Below are 24274 nucleotides of genomic sequence, written 5' to 3' on the forward strand. Positions count from 1 at the left end.
ATTACCGTTTCAGGTGAATGTTAGCTTCTCCATATGATGTGACATCATGCCAGTCCTAAAACTGTAGCAGGAATCTTGTAGTAGTTCCTGATGGTGTGAATAAAGGGATGTAAAGGAGTGGGTCTCGTTCCTGATGGTTCTGTGACAGCAGACTAGTGGGTTCTAGTGATATTTAATAAGAAGCAGGGATTTGTAAGAATCTGGTGGAAAGCATTACAGTTTACTGATTTTATATAATGGAAATATAGACAGCTGTGATTGCAGATGTGCGTGATTGTGGTCTCTAACGGTGATTGTTTTAACGAGCTTCAGTATGAGTTTCATCCTGGAGTTTAGACCAGGAACACAACAAGGAAGCAGGTGACCAAACAACATGAACAGGATGTCTCTCTCTCCATCTCTATCTCTCTCTGTCTCTCTCTCTCTGTCTTCTTCCTTCTCTCTTTATCTCCCCCTCTCTCCCTCTGCCTCTCTCTCTCTTTCTATCTCCCCCTCTCACCCTCTGTCTCTTTCTATCTGCCCCTCTTTCCCTCTCTATCCCTCTCTGTCTTTTTCTCCCTCTCTCTATCACTTGGACTCTCTCAGTCTTTCTCTACCTCCCTCTCTCTCTTTCCCTCTATTTCTGTCTCTCTCTCTCTCTCTCTCTGTGTCTCTCTCTCACACACACACACACACACACACACACACTTTATCACACTGAGGGGCATTTCAAAGCTCACCAGTCCACCTACTGGTCTGTTTTTGAAGTTCAGATGGAACCAGATAACCCCTTTGGGAAACCGGCATGGAGATCCTGAGATTCTCGGGGTTTGAACCTGGAATCCCGGAGCTGTGATACAATCTGCCGTGAACAGATTTAATTCCTGATGGGAAAATGTTTACAGCAGTTCCGATTAGAGTATTGCGATATTTGTTTTTACTCTTTCCAGCAAGGATAAGTGGTGACTTGGAAGTAAGGCAATACCATAATACGCGGATATGCATCTGTAACCGAATCCTGGAAAACACAATTAGATCCTGATGGGAAAATAGTTTAATGGCAGCCACTAAGTTTTTCTTAGGAAGTGAGACAATATGTTTATTTTTCTTTCTAGGAAGTCAACACACCCTGTTTTTAGATGTTTTTAATTCTTATATATAATTCTGAGAAACTGATTAGATACAGATCATACACACAGCTATAGATTTGACTTATTTAGATTGAAGCTTTCATCACAAGGTATGGATTTAAGGACCTTCTTCAATGACGAGCCTGAACCCCTTCACAGCACATCCCTGGATGAAGCAGATGAGTGTCAGCAGGAGATGAGGAGAGAGTTTGTGGAGTTCCTGTGATGTGGGTTCACACCTCGCCACGCTGTAACGTCTTCCTCTACACACACAACCTCGCTGGAGATCAGCTGCTGACAAAGAGCCTCCACCACCTGGAAGATGGGGATCCATTCTATAGCAAAGACACACGTTAGGTCATTTATGCACGTCGAAATCTGTGCACTAATCTGAAGCTGTGTACAAAATAATAGGTATTTTGTTTTGTTTTGTTTTTTGCTTTAACTGTAAAATAGACCTAAATATTCCCTTCTTTAGCCCAGAAACCATCGGGGGAGCTGAGCAACACATCTTATTGACCCAGACCATCGGTTTATATCACTTTTATTTCATTTTAATAAACTATTAAATACTAATACTCATTAAATTCATTACATATTTTTCATAACGCCTACCTTGGCCTTTGGTGTTGCAGAGCTCCAGTGTGTTCATCAGGATTTTTCCGAGAGTTCTCCGCGAGATTCTCTGTCAACAAAAACAAAAAAATACATATATATATATATATATATATATATATGTTTTGATATGTTTTCTTATTTTTTGACAATTTTAAACAAGTTCATCACCATAAACAAGGCGGAGGCGGTGCAGTGACACGGTTTGGCCACAAGATGGAGATGCGGCGCTATTGTTTCTACAACAAGGCGGAGGCGGTGTTGTGACATAGTTTGGCCACAAGATGGCGGTGCGGCGCTATAATTACTATAACCAGCCAGTTTCAGTTTACAAAACAACACGGAAATCATTATAAAGGAAACGTTAAACGTCATTATAATAAATAAATCGTAGAGAAATCTTATACAAAATTGTCTCCATGAACAAACAAACACATTCATTATACCAGATTACAGATTATATCACAATTTTTGACACATAAATGATGTATAGAAACCGGATTAGCCGTCCATAACAATGTAGTTTCAACTATGATTATTTTGTAACTGGCCAATGGATCTGAGGATAATGTTGTTATTTCTGAGCTTTTAGTGTAACTGTCATTAGACTTCAGAATGTGGGAAGGTTTGAGGAGAATTTACAAGTATTTCCTATGACATTCTGAGGTAAATTTGTGAGATAAAGTAAAGGGAATTTTTGTTAATTCTCCCCTGTAGCCACGTCTTGTCAAGTTCCATAAAACTATAAAGAGAATCTTCTTCTTTCGGCTTTTCCCTTCAGGGGTCTCCACAGCGAATCATCTCTCTCCACCTATCCCTATCTTCTGCATCCTCAACACTTACACCCACTAGCTTCCTATCCTCATTTATTCCATCCATATACCTCCTCTTTGGCCTTCCTCTTTGCCTCCTGCCTGGCAGCTCCATGTCCAACATTCTCCTACTCATATACTCATATACTACTAATATACTCACTCTCCCTCCTCTGATGTCCAAACCATCTTAATCTGTCCTCCCTAACTTTGTCCCCCAAACATCCTACATGAGAGAATATTGATACATAAATACTGAACAAGTTAAATGACGCTAGTTCAGTGCTAACCCTCGGACACACCTTTAGAAAGCTGACTAGCATGTAGAAATGAGAAACTGCACACAAATTCACCCGATTCCATGCTTTCGATCCCGAGCTGCTGTTAACAAATATCAATATAGTTATTGACTCTACTGAGTATTCTGCCACAGATTTTTTGAAGAAACACCAAATAAAACAAGGGCTATGTCACCTAAGAAGGTTTTGCGCCTGCAGTGCTAGGACTACTAACAACAGATCGCTATAGCACAAAGCCTTTATCACCACGGCAAAGTGGAATATTTTTCCTCATATATCCCGGCAGAGGAAGTTCAGAGCACAGGGATAGCTATGATGCAACAACGGGGCTTGAACCCTGATCCTCCGATCAACAGCCCTGAGCCTTATCCACTTGAGCCACCACTAGAACATAGAAAAAGAAACCTTTATTTGCATTCTTTCTTCGCATATCCTTTGGATAACCTTGGATGATGGGGTCAGAGCACAGGGGCAGCTATGATACAGCACCCTGGAGCAGGAGGAGTTGAGGGCCTTGCTCAAGTGCTCAATGGTGGCAGTGCTGGGGCTTGAACCCTGAGCCTTTGATCAACAACCCAGATCCTTTAACCCAGATTCCTGCTACTACTGGAAGGATAGTTATAGAATGTTTCATGTAAACACCTCATACACTCGTTTTTCTCAAGTGTTCTTACTTTATCTGTTTTCTTTTCATCCAGAAGCGTGTGATGCCTTCGTCCCCTCGCTTTTGACTCTGGTGGTCCGGAGCAGCCGTTCGGACTGCTATGGTGTCCTGTAGAGTTCTGTGACAGGATCAGATGACACAGCGCCATCTTCTGACAGCTAGAACATATAAATAAAGGAGAAAAACTTTACTCTGTGTGTCCAGTTCTGCTTGCTACATGTTTAACCTTGGCATTTTATTGAGAATCATTTTCTTGGCAAACTGCAGTTGGAATGGCGTGTTTGGCGTTATCAGAGTGCTAGCAAGCTAGCAACAAGTTTTTGGCTATATAAAACCATTATCTTTTTAAATTTTTCGCACTTATTCAGCATCATGAGTGCAAATGTTATCTATCTGGAAACAAATTTTAGCTCCTGAAGGCTACAGTACAAGCAAAATCCTGAGGAACTGAATTGTGTGTGTGTGTGTGTGTGTGTGTGTTGTGACAATCTCCTTACCCCTTTGCACAGTTGTGGAGTTTGTTAATAAGTCTCTTCACCTCCAGCAGACAGCACTGGCCTTCCTCCTTCATCTTCACCTTCACCTCCTCCTCCTCATCCGAGGCTGCTTGACCCTCCACCGCCCTCTGCAGGGCTTCCTCTGCCATAACACCATGAGTCATTCATTTACTCTACACATAAATAAACCATTTCAAATAAGTATGCAAACGATAGAATATATAAAAATCTACAGGTGTGTTTCCTTCCTCAAACATCTCACTTATAATTTGGTGATAAAATGCCACGGATCATTAGTGGCACAAAGAAAAACAGACAATTAAACTTTCATAAAGTGGAAAAAAAGTTTTTAATCTCATTTAAATGGATCTTTCTCACCTCCTCTTATGAGCACCTCGTCTCGGCCTGTGGGAATCACCCGCGCCGTGGGCTCCACGGGCTCAGCCGGAGGTTCGGGTCTTCTATCATGTTCAACCGTACAGGTGCACCGAGATCTGCGATCAAATCAAATGCATGTAAAAATCAGAACCAGAGGAAATGTTGTGCCAAATATTCAATTTCGGTAGACCAACAGATTTTTAAATGTGAAAAATTAAAGTTTTAATTAAAAATTAATGTATTAAACAGAAATACTTCTGAAAGTCCTCAGTGTCTACTTTCATATGAGCTTCATATTAACCTCCACTGTGGAGTGAGACATGACAAAGACACTCAATCATCAACATGGACACAATAATAACAGGAGCAAACTCCATTTTTTCACCCGTGTGAGGAAAAAGAGTGAATTCTGGTGGTAATTTATCGATCTGAGCTGGTTTGGGTTTTGTTCTGTCTGAGAGAAGGTAGCGGATTTCTGGTGTCACTGAGTGATGATGGAATTGCTAATGCGGTTACACTGGAGAGAATATTACAACAATCCCAAACATCAGTGATAGAGATCAGGATTCACTTTTCAACATCACGGTAATGAGAAATCCAGTGTGGATGTAAACATTAGATTTAAAGTCCCAGAATGCAAAGCAGCATTTCTGGATTTTTCTGGACCCACTACATCAACCACAAACTGCAGCGATCTGTAAATCTCATACATCGTACTTTTTTATATTTCCTATTAATTTTTCTCCTTCCAACCTGCAAAAGATAAATTCCACTTTATTGTAATTCTACTTGTATTTGATTTTTATACCATTTTTATTCTATTTCTATGACACAAACAGTCAAAAAAGTTAAAAAGTATTGAGTTTGAGACTCAACTTGGCTAGTTAGCAATCTAGGAGATGAAAAAACATCATGATTTTGGTGTTGATTAGCATGAAAGTTCTGGAAGGTGACCAAAGTGTGTATTAAAGTGGTGTAAAGGTAACTAAAAGGGACAAATTAAAGGATTAAAGCGCCGCTGCATCGCTCTCTCCAGGTTAGAGATGAAGCGAGGGCTAACGTCTTACTGCACCACAATCAGAATAATAGGAATGGAATTATAGGTAATGTAGTGAACATAGATCATGATGAAGCATGTTGTGTGTTAATCGAAAGATAAACCTGACTTTCCTCTTTAAGCTCTGTGCTCCAGATTGGTGTATTATATCTATACTTAGCGTGTGTAAGTGTAGATACAGCGCTGTGTGTTGTCGGCGTAGACAGTAAGCGACGCTGCAGGCTGAAACGTGTCTGTTTAGGAAAGGAATGAGCATTACACCATCACTGAGCCAGTCTGATGAGTTCAATTAATCACGGCTTCAGGCGTATGGGCGGATCAGTAATCACCATAAACATGGAGAAATTATTTTTTTACTGACTGGAATTTCTTTCAACGTCATCGTCACAGACTTCCCAACCTTAATCTATGTTAAGTTGTAGTATTATTATTTTTTTTTTTTTTAAATGAAGGATTAGGGTTATATATTGTAGTCTGGATTATGATTGGTCAGAAGCTTGGGTACTAGATCAGGAGAGAGAGAGAAAGAGCTAACGTTCAGTATAAATGTATAAAAAAGCACATAAAAGTAATAAAGCACCGTGTATGTGTTTTTATTAGGAAGTAAATGTCAGACTATTAGCAGAAAATGCTTCATCACACCACCACTGATTATTTTCTCATGACATCACAACCCCAACTCACTTAATTCAGCAGCTATGTGACTAGCGCAATTTCCGAACCACTTCCGTGTACAGAGTCTCAGGGTCATGCTTGCAGCCCTGCCCTGGATATTTTATTCTCTGTATAAGTGTCAGATAGCGTGATACGTGTCAGATGGCGTGATACTGAGTTTGGGATCACTTTGGAAATTACCTTGTTTTCCAGTTGGGGCCTTCCACTCCCTTTTTTCTGTTTCCATTCACAGCATGGTGAGATCTTCCCATGAAAAGAAAGAATGAAAGTTCTTTCTTTCTGGTCATTTTGATCCTGTAAACAAACCCAAAACTATTGATGCTTCAGATACTAAACTAACCTAAAGAAGGCCACTTTTATCTCTCGCTTAATCAGTACAACAGTTTTCAATTGCGCTAGCAGAATTACAAAAGGCTTTCCTCATAATTAATTAGCCTGATGAAATATTTAACTTGGATTAGCAAACCTTACATGCGATTGAAACAGAGGACTGATAATAAGGTTGCTTATAATGGGCCTCTGTGGAACGATCTTTCTTTAGAAATCATTTCATGTTTTGAAATGGAAAGAACAAGGAGAATTCCACGTAATCCCAAACTTCTGAACGTTACTGTATATGACGTCGAAGTCACTGAAGCCATCGTCCCCTCTGGCTGTTTTGGTGTTTGAATCAGAGCGAGAGCGAGCTCTAGACCGGAGAGGGAGGAGACTAAACCGCACAGCTTTGAAGTTTGATGGAGTTTGTGTGCACTTGATTCACTGCCAGCGTCGAGAGCAAACCTGGCGCTAGAACAGGATACGCTAATGACACGCTGCAGCGACTGTCTGCTTTAGTCATGCTTAAAGGATCATGCCTATAACAGGAAACTAACCTGAGCTGTGTTGCAATTGTCATGAAGAGGTTTTTAAGGTAAAAATGCCAGCATCCCTAAACGTTTTGTACTCGTCGATGGAATTCCGCTCCTGGGCCACGCCCATCGCTCGACTCATCTCTGATCCTCCTTATCCTCGGGGCTCAAATTAATATCCACCAACAGTGAAAACTTCTAAACATCTGCACGATGTGAGAGATCTCCTGCGCCTATTAGTGGAAACTGAGCTTCTTCATAAAAGAAAAGTCTGTGATTATCGTAATGACATGAGAAACTTTGATGGTCTATTTTCAAAAATGAAACCTTCCTTTGTTGGGTTTTTTCTTCACACTACTACACTGGAGGTGTATAATGGTTGGACGTTTGTGTGTGTGTGTGTGTGTGTGAACACACTGCTTTGCAACAAGTGATAACAAACCTGAAATAAAATTAAAAAAAAACAATACATAATCAATGGCTTTTCAATAATACAGTGAACTCAATGACAGAGGTGGGCGTGGCCTAATATTCTAATGAGAAGTTTGATTGACAGCCATCTATCCAACTACACTAATCAAATAAACACTAAACTCAACAAAACACATGTGGAGACACAGGTTTAAGTTGTACTTAGTAACTTATCAATAATTTTGAGAATTAGATAAGGAACAAGGAATCCTGTTAATCATTAAATCCAGCCAAAATCTGACCAAATTGTATGTTTGTAGGTTAATTTATTAATATATTATATATTAAGAGAGACCGCGATGCTGTTTTAACTTGAGTATCTAATCATTAGACAATATGACAAAACAGCAACGTTGCACACTTACTGCACTGACTTATGTCCCTTATGTCCCTTATGTCCCTTATGATGTCCTACAGAGGAGTTTAAACTTTGTGGTTTCTCATTTATATGACTAGAGAGAGAGAGAGAGAGAGAGAGACGGAGAGAGACATACAGAGAGAGAGATGTACAGAGAAAGAGAGATGTACAAAGAGAGAGAGAGACATACAGAGAGAGAGAGAGATGTGCGGAGAGAGAGATGTACAGAGAGGGAGACAGAGAGAGAGAGACATATAGAGAGACATACAGTGACAGAGAGAGAGAGAGAGAGGGAGAGAGAGAGAAATTCAAACGCTGGTGAGGAATGAATATGAAATGTATTGCTACTATAATAAATCTAATAACAGGTAGCAGCTACTCTGCTTCATCACACCCCTCTGTTATTGATTATTTTTCTATAATTGCATGATACAGAATGATTTAATCTTTACATAATGCTTAAGCTCATGTATTAGAGACCTCTGAGTACAGAGAATTTTATCATTTATCATTAAGGGAAGCAGTTCTGGAAGAATGCACGATGATCCTGAAAATTATTTCAGTGTTAATTACTTAATCATTTATTTATTTTATCCAAAATATTATTGGATTTGTTCTAATTGTTATAAAATACCATTTACACAGTAGCTACCTGAACGTCTCCAGGTGACACTCCAGGTTCTGGACTTTCTCCTGCAGTGGCTTGACTTGCTGCGCCCGATCCTGGATGTCTTTGACCCACGCCAGACCTGCGGCGAGAGCCGCCCTCGCCTCCTCCGCCCTCCTCTTGATCTCGGCGCTCTCTCTTCTCAACCTCGCCACTGTTTCCTCCAGCCTGCTGACCTCGCCATACGCCGACATAAGCTCCTCCTCCAGCCTCTGGTTGAACCTCATCGCCTCCTCCAGCTGGCCGTCACGTGAAGCTCGGATCAGCTCCAGCTCTCGGAGAAGGTCCTTTGTACGCCTGGTTTGTTTAGTTTGCCTCGGTGTGGGCTCGCTGCCAGCAGGGCAGGTTTGCCTTTCAGTGATTTGTGGAGAGTTTTCGGCAGGTGCGTACAGATGCTCCCTCTTCAGAGCCACTTCGAGGGACATGCAGCGAGCGTCGCTGCTCTGCAGAGCTGAACGCAGGTCTTCCACAAGCTCTCTCAGACCAGCGTTCTCCATCTCCACCTGCTCCTGCCAGGATCTCTGCTGAACTTTCTGTGCTGCAGTTAATGAAGAAAATAAGACTTAGAAATTTACCTTTTCATTCATAATGTCCACACTTACTGTCAATAACTCCCGGGACCATCAGTCTAACTTAACATACATCATTTTTTCTTCTTCCTGTTGCAGAAGCAAACTTTCTACACACGTTCTGCATATTTAATGGAAAAAATGTCTTATGGATCAAACTGTGTTAAAATTGTGACAAGAAACTTTCAAATGAAGATAAACAGAAAGTGAAGACAGAATGCATTCACGTGGATTGTACCACAGGAAGTAGTGATGCATCATATAAACACCACAGTAGACCATAAAAAATAAATTCAGGACACTGGATGAATCTTCCTGCGTCTTTTTTACCTGATTCCGTTGCGTTTTCCGTCCTGTCGCGTGATGTCTTGTTTGCAGAGCTCGTTTCCCGGCTTAAGTCGAAGCTGACGCACTTTCTCCGCCGCACTCGCGGACACCGGAGCCTGATCTCGCGCTCCACGTGCTCCGTTTCCTCGGTGACCGGAAGGCGCACGGATGTCGGAGAGTCTCGCGCTCGGACGGTGAAGAAACCGCAGAGGCGCGAGTGAAACTCCCTGAAGCTGAGCGCGGGTGGAAGCGCCGTGCACACGTCCCGGTCCTCTCGCGCGCTGTGCTCCTCTTCCTCCGTCTTCTCCGAGCTCACACCGAGTACCGAACAGAGCAGACGGAAGTCCTGCTCGGACACCAGATCGCTGCTGCTGTTGTAAGCGAGGTGATGGAAGACCTCTTGCACGTACTGGTCGATGCCGGTCGCCAGCACCACGATCTCGTTGTCGACTCCAGGCTCACGGGAGAAGTGGTGCGCGAGGGCGCAGCGGAGCCACTCGGTTTTGCGCGCGGCGCGAATCGGCTGCGTTGGCGCACACGCGAGAGACATTTGCCTGACTAAAGTTGTAAAAATTCAGAGAAATCAGTGACAGCTCTTGAAGAAGGCATCAGACGAGTTATTAATAAACCCGCGAGCCTTGGAAATTAAAAGAACTGCTGGAGATATGAAGAGTTATGTATAAGATTCAGTGCGCGCGCGCTTCAAGAAGTCCAAATATTGTGCCTCCACCCACAGGACTGACAGATGAGATGAAGCTCTGGACTTGTACAGGCTCTGAGCCTCGCCCAGGCACTTCACTACTCCGCTCAGGTTAGAACCGCGATCAAAACAGTGACGCCTGCAGGCACAGCAATCAGAAAGATCAGACCCGGGGTTGCCAGGTTGGTCGTTTTGGAAAATACAGTGCAGGGAAAGTTTTTTGGAGGTTGGAGATGACATCATTTGTAAATTTTATATAGTTATAGTGAAATAAAAAAAAAAAACACCATTTGGACATATGTACAGTTAAATGAGATTATTTTAATCATGTGGTGTTACCGGAAATGAATCAACAACAGCATGGTGCATCTGCATGGCAACGTTACCACAACAAAGCTGACTATTTTCCTGTAAAAGCACGTCTTACTTTTTATCCATTTATAGCTACACATAAAGTGTGGAAAACTCGAGAAACAAGATTTTGGTTCCTGTTACATCACAGCAGCTATAAACAGTCGTTTCTTCAACAAGCTTCTACATTTTCTCGGACTCTGGCACTGGAGATAAATGTTAAATAAACATCTCCTCACAGAAAATCATCATCATATCAGCGATTATGCAGCATTTTACTTTGTTAAATAAAGACAATTTTAAATCTTATTATTATTAGTCCCTGTGAATGAGATAGAGTTACTATAGAAACGATAATGCATGCGAATGAGCGCATTAATATTAACCTGTGATTTGTCTGACAGCCGGCACTACTTTCTGATCAGATCTGAGAATTCAACACCGCTGTGATCAAAATATTGGCAACCAAAACTTTCTTCGTAGTCTGTTCAACATCTCAGGACAGTCAGGTAGCTGCTGTTGCTATAGAAACACCTAAATATAAACCTGCATTGCGCTCAGAGCTGCTTTTAGAGAAAATGAACGACATGTTAGCTTAGCATCGTAAATCTTAAGACGTCCAACTAAAGCAAATGACTTCCTTTTGCTGTTCATGCGGGCAAAGTTTAAACAGCCCAAGTTCCTCGCCGCTGTTTGCCCAAGGTACAGCGCAAACCAAACAGAGAACGGTCCTAAAGAAGATACAGCATGAGAAGCCAAACATCCTAAATTACCTTTAATACACATGCCTCATGATTAACCTCGCGGTTAACCTCAAGTTTTTTTTTTTAACAGAAACTGTTACCGCCTCCAATAGATATTTCGGTGTGTAAGATACACACTCTGTCCTTCTTCCCGTTAGCGTTTACGGCTAACCGAGGGTCAGTTAAATCACAAAGCGCAGAGCCTCATTTATTTTCTCAGTGACTCTGACGGAAAGGTGCTGTTGTTAAAAAGGACACAAAGGTAGGCCGTATCATATGACTTCTCACACGGCGAGGTTTCGTTTCTAGCTGTAGGAGAGTGAGTCACTTGTGCCGCCGGTCACGCTTTTGTTATTTTTCGTCTGAATCTTGATATCTGGACGGCGAGATCACGCCACCGCTCCTCGGGTTCTCACTATCAGTTCGGTCTTTATCACAATTTCTAGACAAGCTCAGACTAGAAATTCAAATCTTCTGTCTTTCTTTGTTTGTCTATTCTGTACATTTCTTTTTAGAACGTCCTTAGGTACATGCGTAAGTCTGATGTATGTAAAATCCGCAATCTGATGTATGTTCTTATAGGAAAACAATCAAAGACCAAGTGGTGAAGCTTCAGAGTTTTTTTACTTGGTTCACTTGTTTAGTTCACAGCAATTTACCTAATTTATTAACATTTAATTAAAAAAAAAACACAATTCTTTGTACTTTTTTATCCATTTCTAGTTACATAAGCTCGATGATAATCGAAGCAACTAGTGAGTTAGTTCCTGTAAAGACGTATATTCTTAGCATTTCTCTTATTATGAGAAACTGTTCTGCGTTTATCTCGACTCTAAATTTTTTAGTAAACAAGCTCAGACTCGTTCAGATCCTCAGCTCTGTGCCTAAAAAAAGTCTTTAGGTTAATGTACGGTATATTAGATTCACGTCTAAAGTATAATATGTAGATTTAACCAAAATTAACACTTGAAAAATATTTTTTTTTTCTATATTGTCTCCCAAACAAGGTCTGCCAAATGCCATAAATGTAAATGTAAATATACACGCTTAAAAGTTAAGGTTCTTGAATGGTTCTTCGTCAGGGTGGATGGTTTTATGGAGAACCTTTAACATCTAGGGAAGGCTTCCAATGCACAAAAGGTTCTTCATGGCACTTACTAATCAAGAACCATTCCCTGAATAGTTCTTTGGGGAACCAAAAATGGTTCTTCTATGGTACCAATGTCAAAAGAAGCCTTTTTGGTTCTTCTTCCTGGCAACTTTTTTAAGAGTATAGAGGTTGTTATCATGTTTTGTCACATTATGTGAAGCATAATCAGTAAAAGTTATATTACATTACAATTACAATTTTTTTTCCATCAGGAAACCAGCTTGCTTATCTTCGAGCCTGATGATTTGCTGGAACAGTGTTAAGCAGGACGCTGGACCTGGAGTTGTGGTGTAGCTCCACCATCATGACTGTTGGTGAACTGTACAGATTGTCTATAAATTTTCTTTATTTAATCATCATTACAGAGAAACTCCCCTTCCTCCTCTTCCTCCTGCTCCTAATAAGCCCCATAATTATCAGATGTGACTTTTCAGCCTCCTGCACCGGTAAATAATGAGTTGGAAGATAAATGAACCTCCATCAGATCACCGGGACGTTGGGACGCGTGACCTCGTCTTTGTGTCCTCAGCCAGCAGCTGCTTCTTTAAAGCCTGTTTATGTTGGCTGAATGGATCTGATTTGAAACTGAATGGTGCCTGTGGAGAAAAAAATAAAAGGAAGTGGAATCGGGGGGTCATGAGCGAACAGGGAGGCGATAAACACTAGGGTTTTGTGCACTTAAGGGCATGAAGTCTACAGTATTGACCCGGTCTTGCAACCGGAGCCTTTGTCTGAACCATATGTCTCACTATACACTATACAGACACAAGAAACCGCAATTATTACATCAGCTATGAAACAAAACACATCACACACAGTGACTGTACAGTCCGCAGTACTGTAGGATTTATTACTATAGTATTTACAATGAATTCTGTGTATTTTGTCCGATTATATTTCTCAAATAAGATTGTGTTACTATTTACTAATATTCATAAAAGAAATTGTCATTAATATTAGTGATAAAAAATAGTGCACAGTTAAAAAAATAAAACTGTATAAACAAATCAGTATTTCTATAAATAAGGATTAATTTATGATTTACTTTTTTATTTCATTTAATGTTTATTTAAAGCCATTTTACAGGGGAAAAACACTTGGTAAGCACTTATACTGTATATTTATTTATTTATTTATTTATTTATTTATTTATTTATTTATTTATTTATTTATTTAATGTGCTAATGTTTGACCCCATTTACTAAATAAATATTATAAATTAATTAAATAGTAAATGTTATATCAGGTTTTTTAATTAAGTCAATTAATGATTATTAATCAATTATTTATTTAAGTCAATTATTTATTTGTTTACTTACTTATTTATTTCGCTTAGCTTTGTTTATATATTTATTTGCTTAATTACTTTTTTTGCTCAGCTTTATTTATTTATTAATTTATTTATTTACTTATTTATTTATTTTGCTTAGGTTTGTTTGTTTTATTTATGTTTGTTATCTTTTTTTTTCCACAGCAGAAAATGTATTGCGTGTAATTTTTCTTGTTTCTGTTTGTTTGTTGAAAGCAAGCTAGACTAGGCTAGTTACTTAGCAGATACTAGCTAGGACTGGTTGCTATGGTAACAGTGTGCATGTCATGAGAGCCAATTCTTTTATATCAGCACGAAAAAAACAGCCAGCATGAACGCATCCAAAAAAATACCCACAAAGGGATGTATTCATCACACACACTTCATACCTTCATAGCACTACAATCACTTTCTCTCCCAGAAACTCTCCGAGACCCAGATCTGGATCAAAGCGATGTATCTCGCTCAGCTCTAATCTTTTTCGCATCTCATTCACACGCTTGACGAAGCAACACGGAATCCAGATCAGGGTCCAAAACACGGCCAGCGTTAGCGTTCCAGCACTTAACTTTTACCTGGGCCGGGTTTTGAAAATTTCCTAAGTGTTATTTGAGCTCTTCCTTATCATAACTTATCTCTGTAACTGTGGTCAATCAGAAGCTAAGCTCTTCAGCGCTTGCTCGTATTCTGTTTGATGGTTGTAACACTTTATTGCTGCGTGATTCAGAGGTAAACAGTGAAGCAAGGTGACCTCGAAGGAATTCTCAATCACAGAGGACGCCGCTGGAGACGGGCCGAGATAAGAGACGTCTGACAGACATGATGTAAACACTGCAGACTGTGATTAAAGTACACCTGAGAACAAAAATGTGGTGTTTAAATGAATGGCTTTTGAATGGCTGCACGTGATTTACCAAAAACAATAAAAAGAGAGGATGAATGTTACATAATTAATACTATTAACAATAATAATAATAATAATAATAATAAAAACAATATTATATAGTAACAACAACCTTTACAATATTGTGAACTGTAGAACAGTTTTTCACCCCAAAAATGTAAAATATTCATTACAAAATATGAACAAAATCGATAATATGAAATTCTATGTTTGTCTAATTTCTATGTTCAATCAAAAATGTGATAGAAAGTTCTAGAAGGTTCATCATTTCTAAGGTTTCAGAGAGATTTTATAGTCAGGGAGAGACAGATGTGAGGAAATCCACTAGAGATGACTGAGAGGGTTCAGGATTATTAGGATCCTCCATTCAGAGGGACATAAAAAGGGACATAAAGTCTCCGGAAACAGCAGATGGTCTTGGTGTGCTGGATTCAGGACGCTAGCTGACTGAGAGCTGTAACGTGTAGGTCCACATCTTCATGTTTTTTTTTCTGTTTCTTGTCATTTCATCTATTCATTCGAATCCGCTTTTATTCCCTTCTTAACATCCGTAAGCATGAAGACGATAAAGTTTATTTCGTTTGCTTTAGAGCTGTGGAGTTTCTCTGTATTCATCCATGTTAGGGGTTTGGGGCAATTAATGTGGTTTTAATAGAGCAGAGTTAATTATTAATGGATTCTGTTTCCCATCTGCCACCTGAACAGCTTTACATTTAGTCGAGGTTTTTTTCAAGTTCTGATTTGGACGTATCAGATAGAAACTGAGCGATGGAGCAGAAATCGATAGTGTGGCTGTTTGTGGAGAAACTAGCTAAAGAAAACATTTTGCATCACTAATATGCGTCTCTTCAATATCTACGATGTATGACGCCTAAAAAAACAAAAGACCAAAGACCGTCAGAGGAAAAACCCCAGAGAAAACGCCAGAGCAAACATTTCCTCAATGCTGTGGTGGAGAAAGAGCTTTTCAAGATCATAATGCTCTTCCCAGTTTAGGAGTGACAAGTTCATGACTATCAGAATACACCCATCAACCACACACACAAACACACACACACACACACAAACAGAAATTTCTCCATATACAAAGAGCATTCCATTCCCAATGAACAATGCAGCAGTATGCGAGCGAGAGGAAGCAGCACATAGAGGCATGTATGTGCAAGCATGATGGCATGACATCAGTCTCTGTATGTGTGTGTGTGTGTGTGTGTGTGTGACCTTTAAACACTGACATGCTTGGAATATTTAAAATCTCTCTAATGATGTAAAAAAAACAAGACACTCGGGTTTGCTATAGGAAAATAACGATCGGTGTTGATTATTTCCTACTTTATATAACAACTCATCTTTTATTCCTCAGAAATTTTATAAGAAGAATTTTCATATGGTAATAAACAAGGCCGTCTGATTCTAGTTACTTTTAGTGTTATATAACGCCTATGAAACATGATAGTTCCTGTGCTTACTTACTTTACAGCAGCTAGAAACCAGCAGCTCCATCACCAACCTCACAAAATAATGCAGCTTGTCATGTATCAAAGAAACCACAGAGTGCACACTGGTCTGTTGTGAAGACTTTTCTGTGTCAGGAAATGTACTGACTGCTCCTGAAGAGTCAGACTGAAAATATTAAGAGAAAACTTCACCATATCAACAAGATTGTCTTTTTTTAATAATTAAATTATTTTAATTAATTTATTAATTTTTAAAATATTAATTTAATATTTTTTTAATAACAGTTTTTGTCTGTTTATTATTAAGCTTAGATTCTGTGCAGCATTCACCATATAAGTACCTGAGAGAGAGTTCTATAGAAGCGTATGAACAGGTACGTGATATGAACCTGTGATTTGTCTTACAATTCGATTTGAGCCTCAATTATTGTGAAATATATATAACATTATTATTTATTTAGCATTGTTTTTTGTTTCAGGACTAATCATTTTATTGTATGGTGATCTGATGTTTTAGAAACATTTTTTTCCCCATTTATAGTTTTTTACATTATTTACACGATAAATGACACTGACTTAACATGTACTTTTTAAAAAAAATGCAATAAAATAATACGAATATACAATATCCTTCTTACTGACTCAGTAAAAGACTAGAGCACACACACACACACACACACACACACTAATGAACAAGATTTTACAAAACAGCTGTTTTTTTTAATGTACAATATTTATTCAAGATTTACAAATAATATCTTTATATGTATACAAGCCTAAATAAATAATAGTATATAAGATATACTGAATATAAATTAATTTTCTCTTCATTTTGTTATTGCTGTTTAACATTATTACACAGAAATAGAGTGTAGGGAATATGATATTATATATATATATATATATATATATATATATATATATATATATATATATATATATATATCAGCAAGGCCTTCTCTGCTGGCCTAAACAGCAGTGATCTGAATCACTGACTTGCATTTTAATATATTTCATATATTTTTCCATGAATGTGTATTCAATTATTCTCAATAGTCTATTCTCTGCATTTCACAGCTTTTTCTCTTGGTTGCGCTGCTTCCAGTAGTGTATATTTATGATAAGAGTATTTATCCAGAATTGCCAGAATGAAAATGAAATTGTTACATTAACCAATCAGATTTCGAGTTGGCGTCACGGGGGCCATCTAGCAGGCATACGATTACATCGGCAATTTCCCGTCCTTTGATTGGATAATTGGAGTAGTCAGAGGCAGCGAACCGCACAAACTAAGTAAAATATATATATTATAATTTGTTATACACTGTTAGATATATATATAACAGGAATAGAACTAGTTAAAGCCCACATTTATTTTCGCAGTGTTTAAAGGTGCTCTTTAATCAGCTGGCTCCATTTTTGCTCTCGGGATTGAACGGATGACGTCATAATGGCCGTTCTGTTTCCTTGACGCCCGTTCTTTTGCACATTTCCTCCATACAGTCTAAAACCAAATTCAGACAAAAACAACACTGACTCGGTAAGTAGACTGTTGAGCAAAGCTGATTGTCTTTTTTATTTGAATATAGTTATGTATCGATCAGTTGACAACCTGCCAATTAATCTAACCAAGTAGGGTCAGTGGAAAAACAAAATGGCGCCGCCATTTCGTTTGCGCCGTTTTACTCTTCGCGGACCCTACGTGGTTAGATTAATTCGCAGGTTATCAATCGATCGATCAACAACCAATCAATAATCAAAAACTTATCACGATGACGTTTAAAGCATAGCTGCCTTCCCCCGATCCTCGTCTCTGATCGCCGCCATTTCGTGACGCTTACGACTAATTCAGAAATATGTACAGTTAAACAAAATGGAGGACAGTTATCCCGTTATGCGACAGTATTCATTAAAACTTTTTAACAAGCTGTTTTTAACATTCTGGTGACAGTGACATCTCGTGGTGAGAATTGGTATCGCTTTGTCTTGTCCTGTGTTTTGTTTTGATTAAGTGCTGATCAAATGAATAACCTGTACATGTCAAATGTTTTACAGCTTTACAGAAGGTTGAAGAATGGTACCGACCAATGAGATATCTGCTTCAGGTTCAGGCACACACCTGAACACACACACACACACACACACACACACACGTCTTGACAAACTTGATGATGTGTTGTGTTATTTCATTCTGCACACAGTTATAGAAAAAATCTGTCAAATTAATAGCATTCATATGAGAATAAAGTCATGTAATGGTTGATTTCCATTTTTTGTTCTTTTGTTTTTTCCCTCCAGCCAGCAACAGTGCCCAACAATGTGCCAACGTTGTGGTTGATCAGAATTTTCCCTGTCCTCTTCTGAGGTGAAAACTTCTTTGTCCTCTCATAAAATACACAAAAGTTAATTTAAAAGCAGTTGTAAACAGTTTTACACCACATGGCCATGAGTTTAACGTGTGGGTTGTAACCTACATCTGTTCCAACATCTGTTGCAGCAAAAAAATGAAGAAGGATAACTTGATGTTGTTTATCAAAAAGATATCACAAAAGTGTCTCAGTGATACCAAGGACCCTTTCCGAGTGGAGGCTTATTTCTACTGGCAGATCATGGAATTGTTCTGCCGTCGAAATGGAGTAAGTGTTACAGCTCGTCATGAGTCAAAATGAATTGTTTAACCGCATGGCTGAATACCTGTAGTAGGGGTGTAACACAGTAATACAAACTGTAACTGTTTAGTGCTTCAGATATCTGTATTTGGATTATGGATTAAACTAGAAGGCATATACAGATGGTATTATTATACTGAAAAATTATTCAATATCAAATCATCACCATAAGGATGTTCACCCTGATTACTACTAATAATAATGATCATATTTCTTTTACAGAAAGCTTTAATGTGTGAGGTTGCCTTACTCCTCTTGAAGGGCCACCACAAGCTTAGGAAGAAGGTTAGTATATGGCACATCAGGGTCAGCATCTGTATGTGATTATGTAGCGCTGCATCGTTTCGGTCAGTATCACACGGACTAACGTGTCGTTTTGTGCTACAGCTCAGAGATGCAGTGCACTATAAGAGCTGGTGCATTCCTCTCACGCAACTGTTGTTCTCCTCTGCCCCTGATGATGAGCACAGAGAAGCTGTGATTAAGATGGGAGATGATTTTGGTAGGGAAACGGCGTGTGTTTTATTTTTAATTTATTATTATTATTATATTGTAACTCTGTGTAATGCTGTGTCATGGACGCTGATTCGTATGTATATGCAGCCTCTAAAGGACTGACCTACCCAGCTCATATCTGCTATGTGGTGGCGAAAATGGATCTGGGTTCACGTGACCAGTTTCGTCTGATCGGATGCGACAGGTATTGTGTGTGTGATGGTGTGTGTGTTTAAGACTTGGCACTAACTAACGCAATGTATTATTCGCACCAGTGTGCCATTTGGAGTGACGGTCCTGAAAGAAGCCATTATAAGAACTGAGACGTACGAATACATGCTGTCACTGACCTCAGGGGTCGTCCAGCCCAGCTTCCAGGTTGGAATATCTCTTCTCCTCTTATTTTTTTTCCATGGGCTCTGATTACACAAATACAGCCATTGTACTAAAAAAATAATGTTTGTGTCTGTTAGATCTTCAAGTTGTTCAACACCAACCGGCTGCCCATGATCAGACATAGCGATATCGCCCTTGAGTACTGTGAGACCATTGCTAGGGCCATCATCTCTATCCCTAACAGCTTCAAACCGTCCTTTTTGCAACGGGTGATTATGGTAAATAAGTTTGTTATTAATTGTCACATTTTAGGTTTCCGGCTTTTAAATGCAGAGTGTTGATTTCATCACTGATTTATTTCCCTTGTGAAGCTGTCTTGCAACCTGCAAAAGGCCCTACAGCAGGAAAAGGAACCCGAGTGGCTGCTGGAACTTCGGCAGCTGCACCGTGACAAAATAGCTGATGCAAATGCAAACAATAATGCAGAAGCAGAGCAGAACATGCCGTCTACCAGCTCGGATGTGATTCCTGAGCTTCTGGATTTAGAATGTGACCTGGAGACCCCCGCTGACAGGTTTCCTGATCCGGGCCTGAACATTAACCAGGAGGGTATGTTAGAATCCGCTATATGGATAAGATCTATTTTGGACATTTCAGAATCATATAGTAAGCCATGGACAGTGCTGTGTGAAGAGATATAGATTTAAGAATACCAAAAGAGCACTAAATCGAAGGATTTCTGCGATTTCTATTCATTCATAAGGTAAAGCCTAGGTTAGTGATGAGAATAATCGTAGCTGCAAACATGATTTCACTGTATAGTGTAGATTCAAGATTTTATAAACAGTTGCAGTGACACGAAAACCCCGGCGTCTCCTCCTTAGACGGTTGCATATAAACAACTATACTAAAAATAAGAATGATGTCAGCCAGAATGTGCAAAAAATGCTGGACACAGTAGTGTGCTGTAAGCTGTACAGTGAATCTCCAGAGTACTCGCAGATAACGACTCAATCTCACATATCTTCCCTGATTCTCTCTTTTTCTTTCATTCATTTGATCTGCATCTTATGTTGAACTTGTGTTATATTGTACCAGTAGAGAAAGGAGAACATCTTAACGTCATGTAAATTAATGGGAGGAGCGTGATGCTTTTTCATTCTTAACAGAATTTTTTCTCTGTTTAACAGATTTGTTTAATTTGAAGTACGAAATGGGATACCTGCTGGGGCAGGGAAGCTTCGGCGCCGTGTTCGCAGGTTTGCGTAAAAAAGACTGGAAACAGGTAAATGTTCCGCTGCAACACCATGAGAACTTCTACTACCAAGCTTTGAGTTTCTCCCCAGTTTTTTGCTAACAGAATGACTGTGGATGTGTACTAATTAAGCTAATTAGAAAAATAATACGGCTCCCTAATCGTGTTTTGCAGGTTGCCATTAAATGTGTGAACAAGAGTCGCTTCAATGCGCTCATGCGCATAGTAAGTAAACTTATTTATTTATTTTATTTTTGAGATTTGTTTATTAATGAATTAAAATGTTTTCATTCAAATTCATATATTTATTTATTTGTTCATTTCATTCTTTTATTTATCTGATAACTTATCAGTTTATTTATTTGGTGGACTAACAGTATATTACATTCTACATACATGGTAGCTTTTATAGTGCCTTGTGGTCTATAACCATGCTAATGTTGATGCCATTTTGCCCCCAAGGGAAGGATTTATCTGTTCTGGTGCAAAAAAAAGTAGCTATATGATTGCGAGGTCCACATTATATGGTCACTGTCTTATTAATCACGATTATAGCAACTCTGCTTATCGGGTAGTTTCGACCCTATTCACACCCAACCTCTGTTCTAATTTCAGCCCAGAGACACGGACGCAATGCCTATGGAGGTGATTCTGTTGAAGAGAGTGTCCCAACCACCACGGTGCAGCAACATAGTGAATCTGCTGGAGTGGTTTGACCTGCCGCACGAGATCATCATTGTTCTGGAGTGGCCCAGGCCCTGCATGAACCTTAAAAGTTTCGCTGACCTTCAGAAAGGTTGTCTGACCGAAGCCCAGACTCGAGACGTCATGCTGCAGGTGATTCGAGCGGCTCGTCACTGCTGTGAGCGTGGAGTTTTGCACCGCGACCTCAAGGCCTCGAATATCCTAATCAATCCTGAAACAATGCAAGTCAAGGTGATAGATTTTGGCTGTGGTGACTTGCTGAAGGACACACCCTTCGACAGCTATTTTGGTAACGTCATAATAGATATACTTGAGGATAGGATCTAAGGAAAGAGAAACTTACGGTTCTGGACGTTCTGACGGTGCTTTTTCTCTTATTTACGCTCAGGCACTCCTACTTTCTGTCCTCCTGAGTGGTTCATTTTCAAGGAGTATAATGGCATTCCTGCTACCATCTGGGGTCTCGGCATCCTCCTGTACAGTTTACTCACTGGAACATACCCCTTTAAAACGGAGCAGGACATGGATACTGGGCACCTGAAATTAATTCCTGGTTTGTCTCAAGGTGAGTCGATACAGAAGCAACACACTTATAGCTGTGTAATAAAACCATAAAAACAGCCAAGGAGAAATGAATCTAATTCAGATGCTCTGTGTCATGACTACAGATTGCTTGGATTTGATGCTGTGGTGCCTGGAGTTAAACTCCGATTTGCGTCCAACCTTCGAGGATTTGCTCACGCATGAGTGGTTTACAAAGGGGAGCTCAGGACAAAGTCCAGGTTCGACAGCGAACACATCTAATAGTTGATCTCATTAATATGAGCCAAGGTGTGCTGTAGCAGTCTGTGTTATAGCATCGAACCAAATCATACATCTGTTTTAGATCTATCCTGAAATCCACTTTTGTTAAACTGTAAGAGAAAAGAAACATCTTCATTAAAAAAAAAACACATTTAAATATAAGGATACACACATAAAAACCGTAATAGAAAATCCCCTTTCTCATTCCAATTGGTGCCACCGGTGCCTTTGTGAAAAGCTGCTCGAAAGCCTCATCAAATTCTGATCTCACGTCAGTGCGTAAGCTCCCGAAATGCCTAGCTGTCTTAGCGCTCCACTGATGACGCACAAGGTCATGCTACGGCGGATGCTTGCTGCTGTTGCTGCGTGCGTGTGTGTGTGTGTGTGTGGGAGGGTTTCTTCAAGTCTTTTCAGGGCAAAATCCTCTGACTACCTCTGTGACTCACCGACATCCCAAATCGACCTGGAATCACGGGAGGTGACTGGACTCATCGGTACATCGTCTCTTCATGCCGCGTTGCTGCGAGAACCGTTCTTCTTTCTCCAGACGTAAGTCCTGCATGTTAGTGGGTGGAGGTTACCGAAAATCAGAAATGTACCTCAGATACTGGACATTCTCATATTGATGTTTCAGGTGGAGTTTAGTCCAGTATGGCATTTAAAAATTCATTCATATTTTGACTGAAAAATTTGTGCCACATCATTTATAATAAATGTAAAGATAATAAATGTAAAGAGTGACTCTATCTGATCTTACTTGAAATTCCCTCCTAATGTATATGTACGTTAATCAACAAATTAAAGCGATTAAATAATGTCTTTACTTGGATGGACACACACACAGGTTTAATGTCCACAGTTATTTTCTGCACCACAGATTTGTTACCATCTTATTACAAGACCTTAGGAGTCACTTCAACACCATGAAATAAATCCAACCCAAATTCACAGAATTTCTTTTTTTTTTTTTTTACAGTGTGGTCAAAAGAAGAGAAAGCCCGTCACAGGACCCTTGTGTGAACTGGGAGTAAGAGAGAAGGAGAGACCGAGATCTGATGACAAATTAAAAAAAATCCATTATTATCCAATTCATTAAACACACTGAACGTTCTGATATTTAAAAAACATTTCTGTGTACGATGGACTCGAATGCTATTTAAGCACAGGAAACCATCCTCCATTTTCTATAACTTTAACATTCTTCCTGTTGCGAAGCAGATTTATTTCTCCACACAACATTTTGTCATCGCTCCCTGTAGTCTTGACTATGTTGGAAAAATATGATATATATTTTTTTATTGATGTTTCTTAGGATGGTGGTTGTCACTGAGTTTTATTTTTACACACACACATATTTCTACTTAATCAGTAATTATGTTGATATCCTTAATAGTTTCACCTCATGTCCAGGGTCATTCTATCTATACATCGTTAATATAAAGTTTTCCTGGTTGCTTAGCAACAAGATTCTCAGACTCTACCCGCTTGTGTATCCTCAATCACTAGTTATTTTTAGAAAACACCATCAGACTGTAACTCTCTTGTATTGTCCCATTGTATGTTTATGTACCGTTTTGTCCTCTTTTTGCTGTATACTTGTATATGGCTAGAATGACAATAAAAACATCTATAGTGTAATCTTTCTTCTAATCTAATCTTTTATCAATCAAGCTTTCAATTTCTTCTCATATATAAGGAACTCTTAATGCTAAGACATTTTGGACAATTTCATGCTGTTTCCCTTCCTGTTCCAACATGACTGCACACCAGTGCACAAAACAAGGTCCATAAAGACATGGATGAGTGAGTTTGGTGTGGAGGAACTTTACTGGCCTACACAGAGTCCTGACCTCAACCCCATTGAAATTAATTAGAGTGGAGACTGTGAGCCAGACCTTCTCATCCAACATCAGGGCCTGACCTCACAAATGTGCTTCTAGAGGAATGGTCAAAAATTCCCATAAACACACTCCTAAACCTTGTGGGAAGCCTTCCCAGAAGAGCTGAAGCTGTTAAAGCTGCGAAGGGGCGGGACAACTCCATATTACAT

The 24274-nt window shown here is 39.4% G+C and overlaps 2 protein-coding genes across 4 annotated transcripts; one reads left to right on the forward strand and one right to left on the reverse strand.

The window, feature by feature from the left end:
* Positions 1-639: 639 nt before the first annotated feature.
* On the reverse strand, positions 640-10206 carry si:ch211-112f3.4 (EF-hand and coiled-coil domain-containing protein 1). Of its 3 annotated transcripts, none has more exons than XM_058372826.1 (8): positions 9350-10206; positions 8436-8988; positions 6287-6400; positions 4375-4490; positions 3997-4138; positions 3510-3657; positions 1725-1794; positions 640-1444 (listed from the first exon to the last, which is right to left on the reverse strand). In XM_058372826.1, the coding sequence occupies exons 1-8, from the start codon at positions 9894-9896 to the stop codon at positions 1296-1298; spliced, it is 1839 nt and encodes a 612-aa protein (XP_058228809.1). In that variant the 5' UTR covers positions 9897-10206; the 3' UTR covers positions 640-1295. The 3 variants fall into 3 exon arrangements, with proteins under 3 accessions (XP_058228809.1, XP_058228810.1, XP_058228811.1); XM_058372827.1 differs by having other exon boundaries at positions 641-1444; positions 6287-6349; positions 9350-10204; XM_058372828.1 differs by lacking the exon at positions 6287-6400 and having other exon boundaries at positions 649-1444; positions 9350-10191.
* Positions 10207-17380: 7174 nt separating this feature from the next.
* On the forward strand, positions 17381-23862 carry LOC131342281 (probable serine/threonine-protein kinase MARK-A). The gene is made up of 16 exons (XM_058373002.1): positions 17381-17500; positions 18016-18065; positions 18259-18325; positions 18458-18596; positions 18852-18914; positions 19017-19131; positions 19233-19329; positions 19400-19502; positions 19598-19738; positions 19832-20069; positions 20651-20745; positions 20890-20940; positions 21331-21709; positions 21809-21985; positions 22089-22773; positions 23201-23862. The coding sequence occupies exons 2-15, from the start codon at positions 18035-18037 to the stop codon at positions 22229-22231; spliced, it is 1839 nt and encodes a 612-aa protein (XP_058228985.1). The 5' UTR covers positions 17381-17500; positions 18016-18034; the 3' UTR covers positions 22232-22773; positions 23201-23862.
* Positions 23863-24274: the final 412 nt, after the last annotated feature.

The sequence above is a fragment of the Hemibagrus wyckioides genome, linkage group LG21, assembly GCF_019097595.1.
Source record: "Hemibagrus wyckioides isolate EC202008001 linkage group LG21, SWU_Hwy_1.0, whole genome shotgun sequence".
Lineage (NCBI taxonomy): Eukaryota > Metazoa > Chordata > Actinopteri > Siluriformes > Bagridae > Hemibagrus > Hemibagrus wyckioides.

Excerpts from the sequence above, each read along its gene's own strand:
- LOC131342281 (XM_058373002.1), top strand. The coding sequence starts at position 18,035 with ATGGTACCGACCAATGAGATATCTGCTTCAG. Across the intron at positions 18,915-19,016 it reads ACCACAAGCTTAGGAAGAAG|CTCAGAGATGCAGTGCACTA; the intron begins GTTAGTATATGG and ends TTTGTGCTACAG. Across the intron at positions 21,710-21,808 it reads ACCCTTCGACAGCTATTTTG|GCACTCCTACTTTCTGTCCT; the intron begins GTAACGTCATAA and ends ATTTACGCTCAG.
- si:ch211-112f3.4 (XM_058372826.1), bottom strand. The coding sequence starts at position 9,896 with ATGTCTCTCGCGTGTGCGCCAACGCAGCCGATTCGCGCCGCGCGCAAA. Across the intron at positions 3,658-3,996 it reads CTCCACAACTGTGCAAAGGG|CTGTCAGAAGATGGCGCTGT; the intron begins GTAAGGAGATTG and ends TATATGTTCTAG. Across the intron at positions 1,445-1,724 it reads CTGCAACACCAAAGGCCAAG|AATGGATCCCCATCTTCCAG; the intron begins GTAGGCGTTATG and ends TCTTTGCTATAG.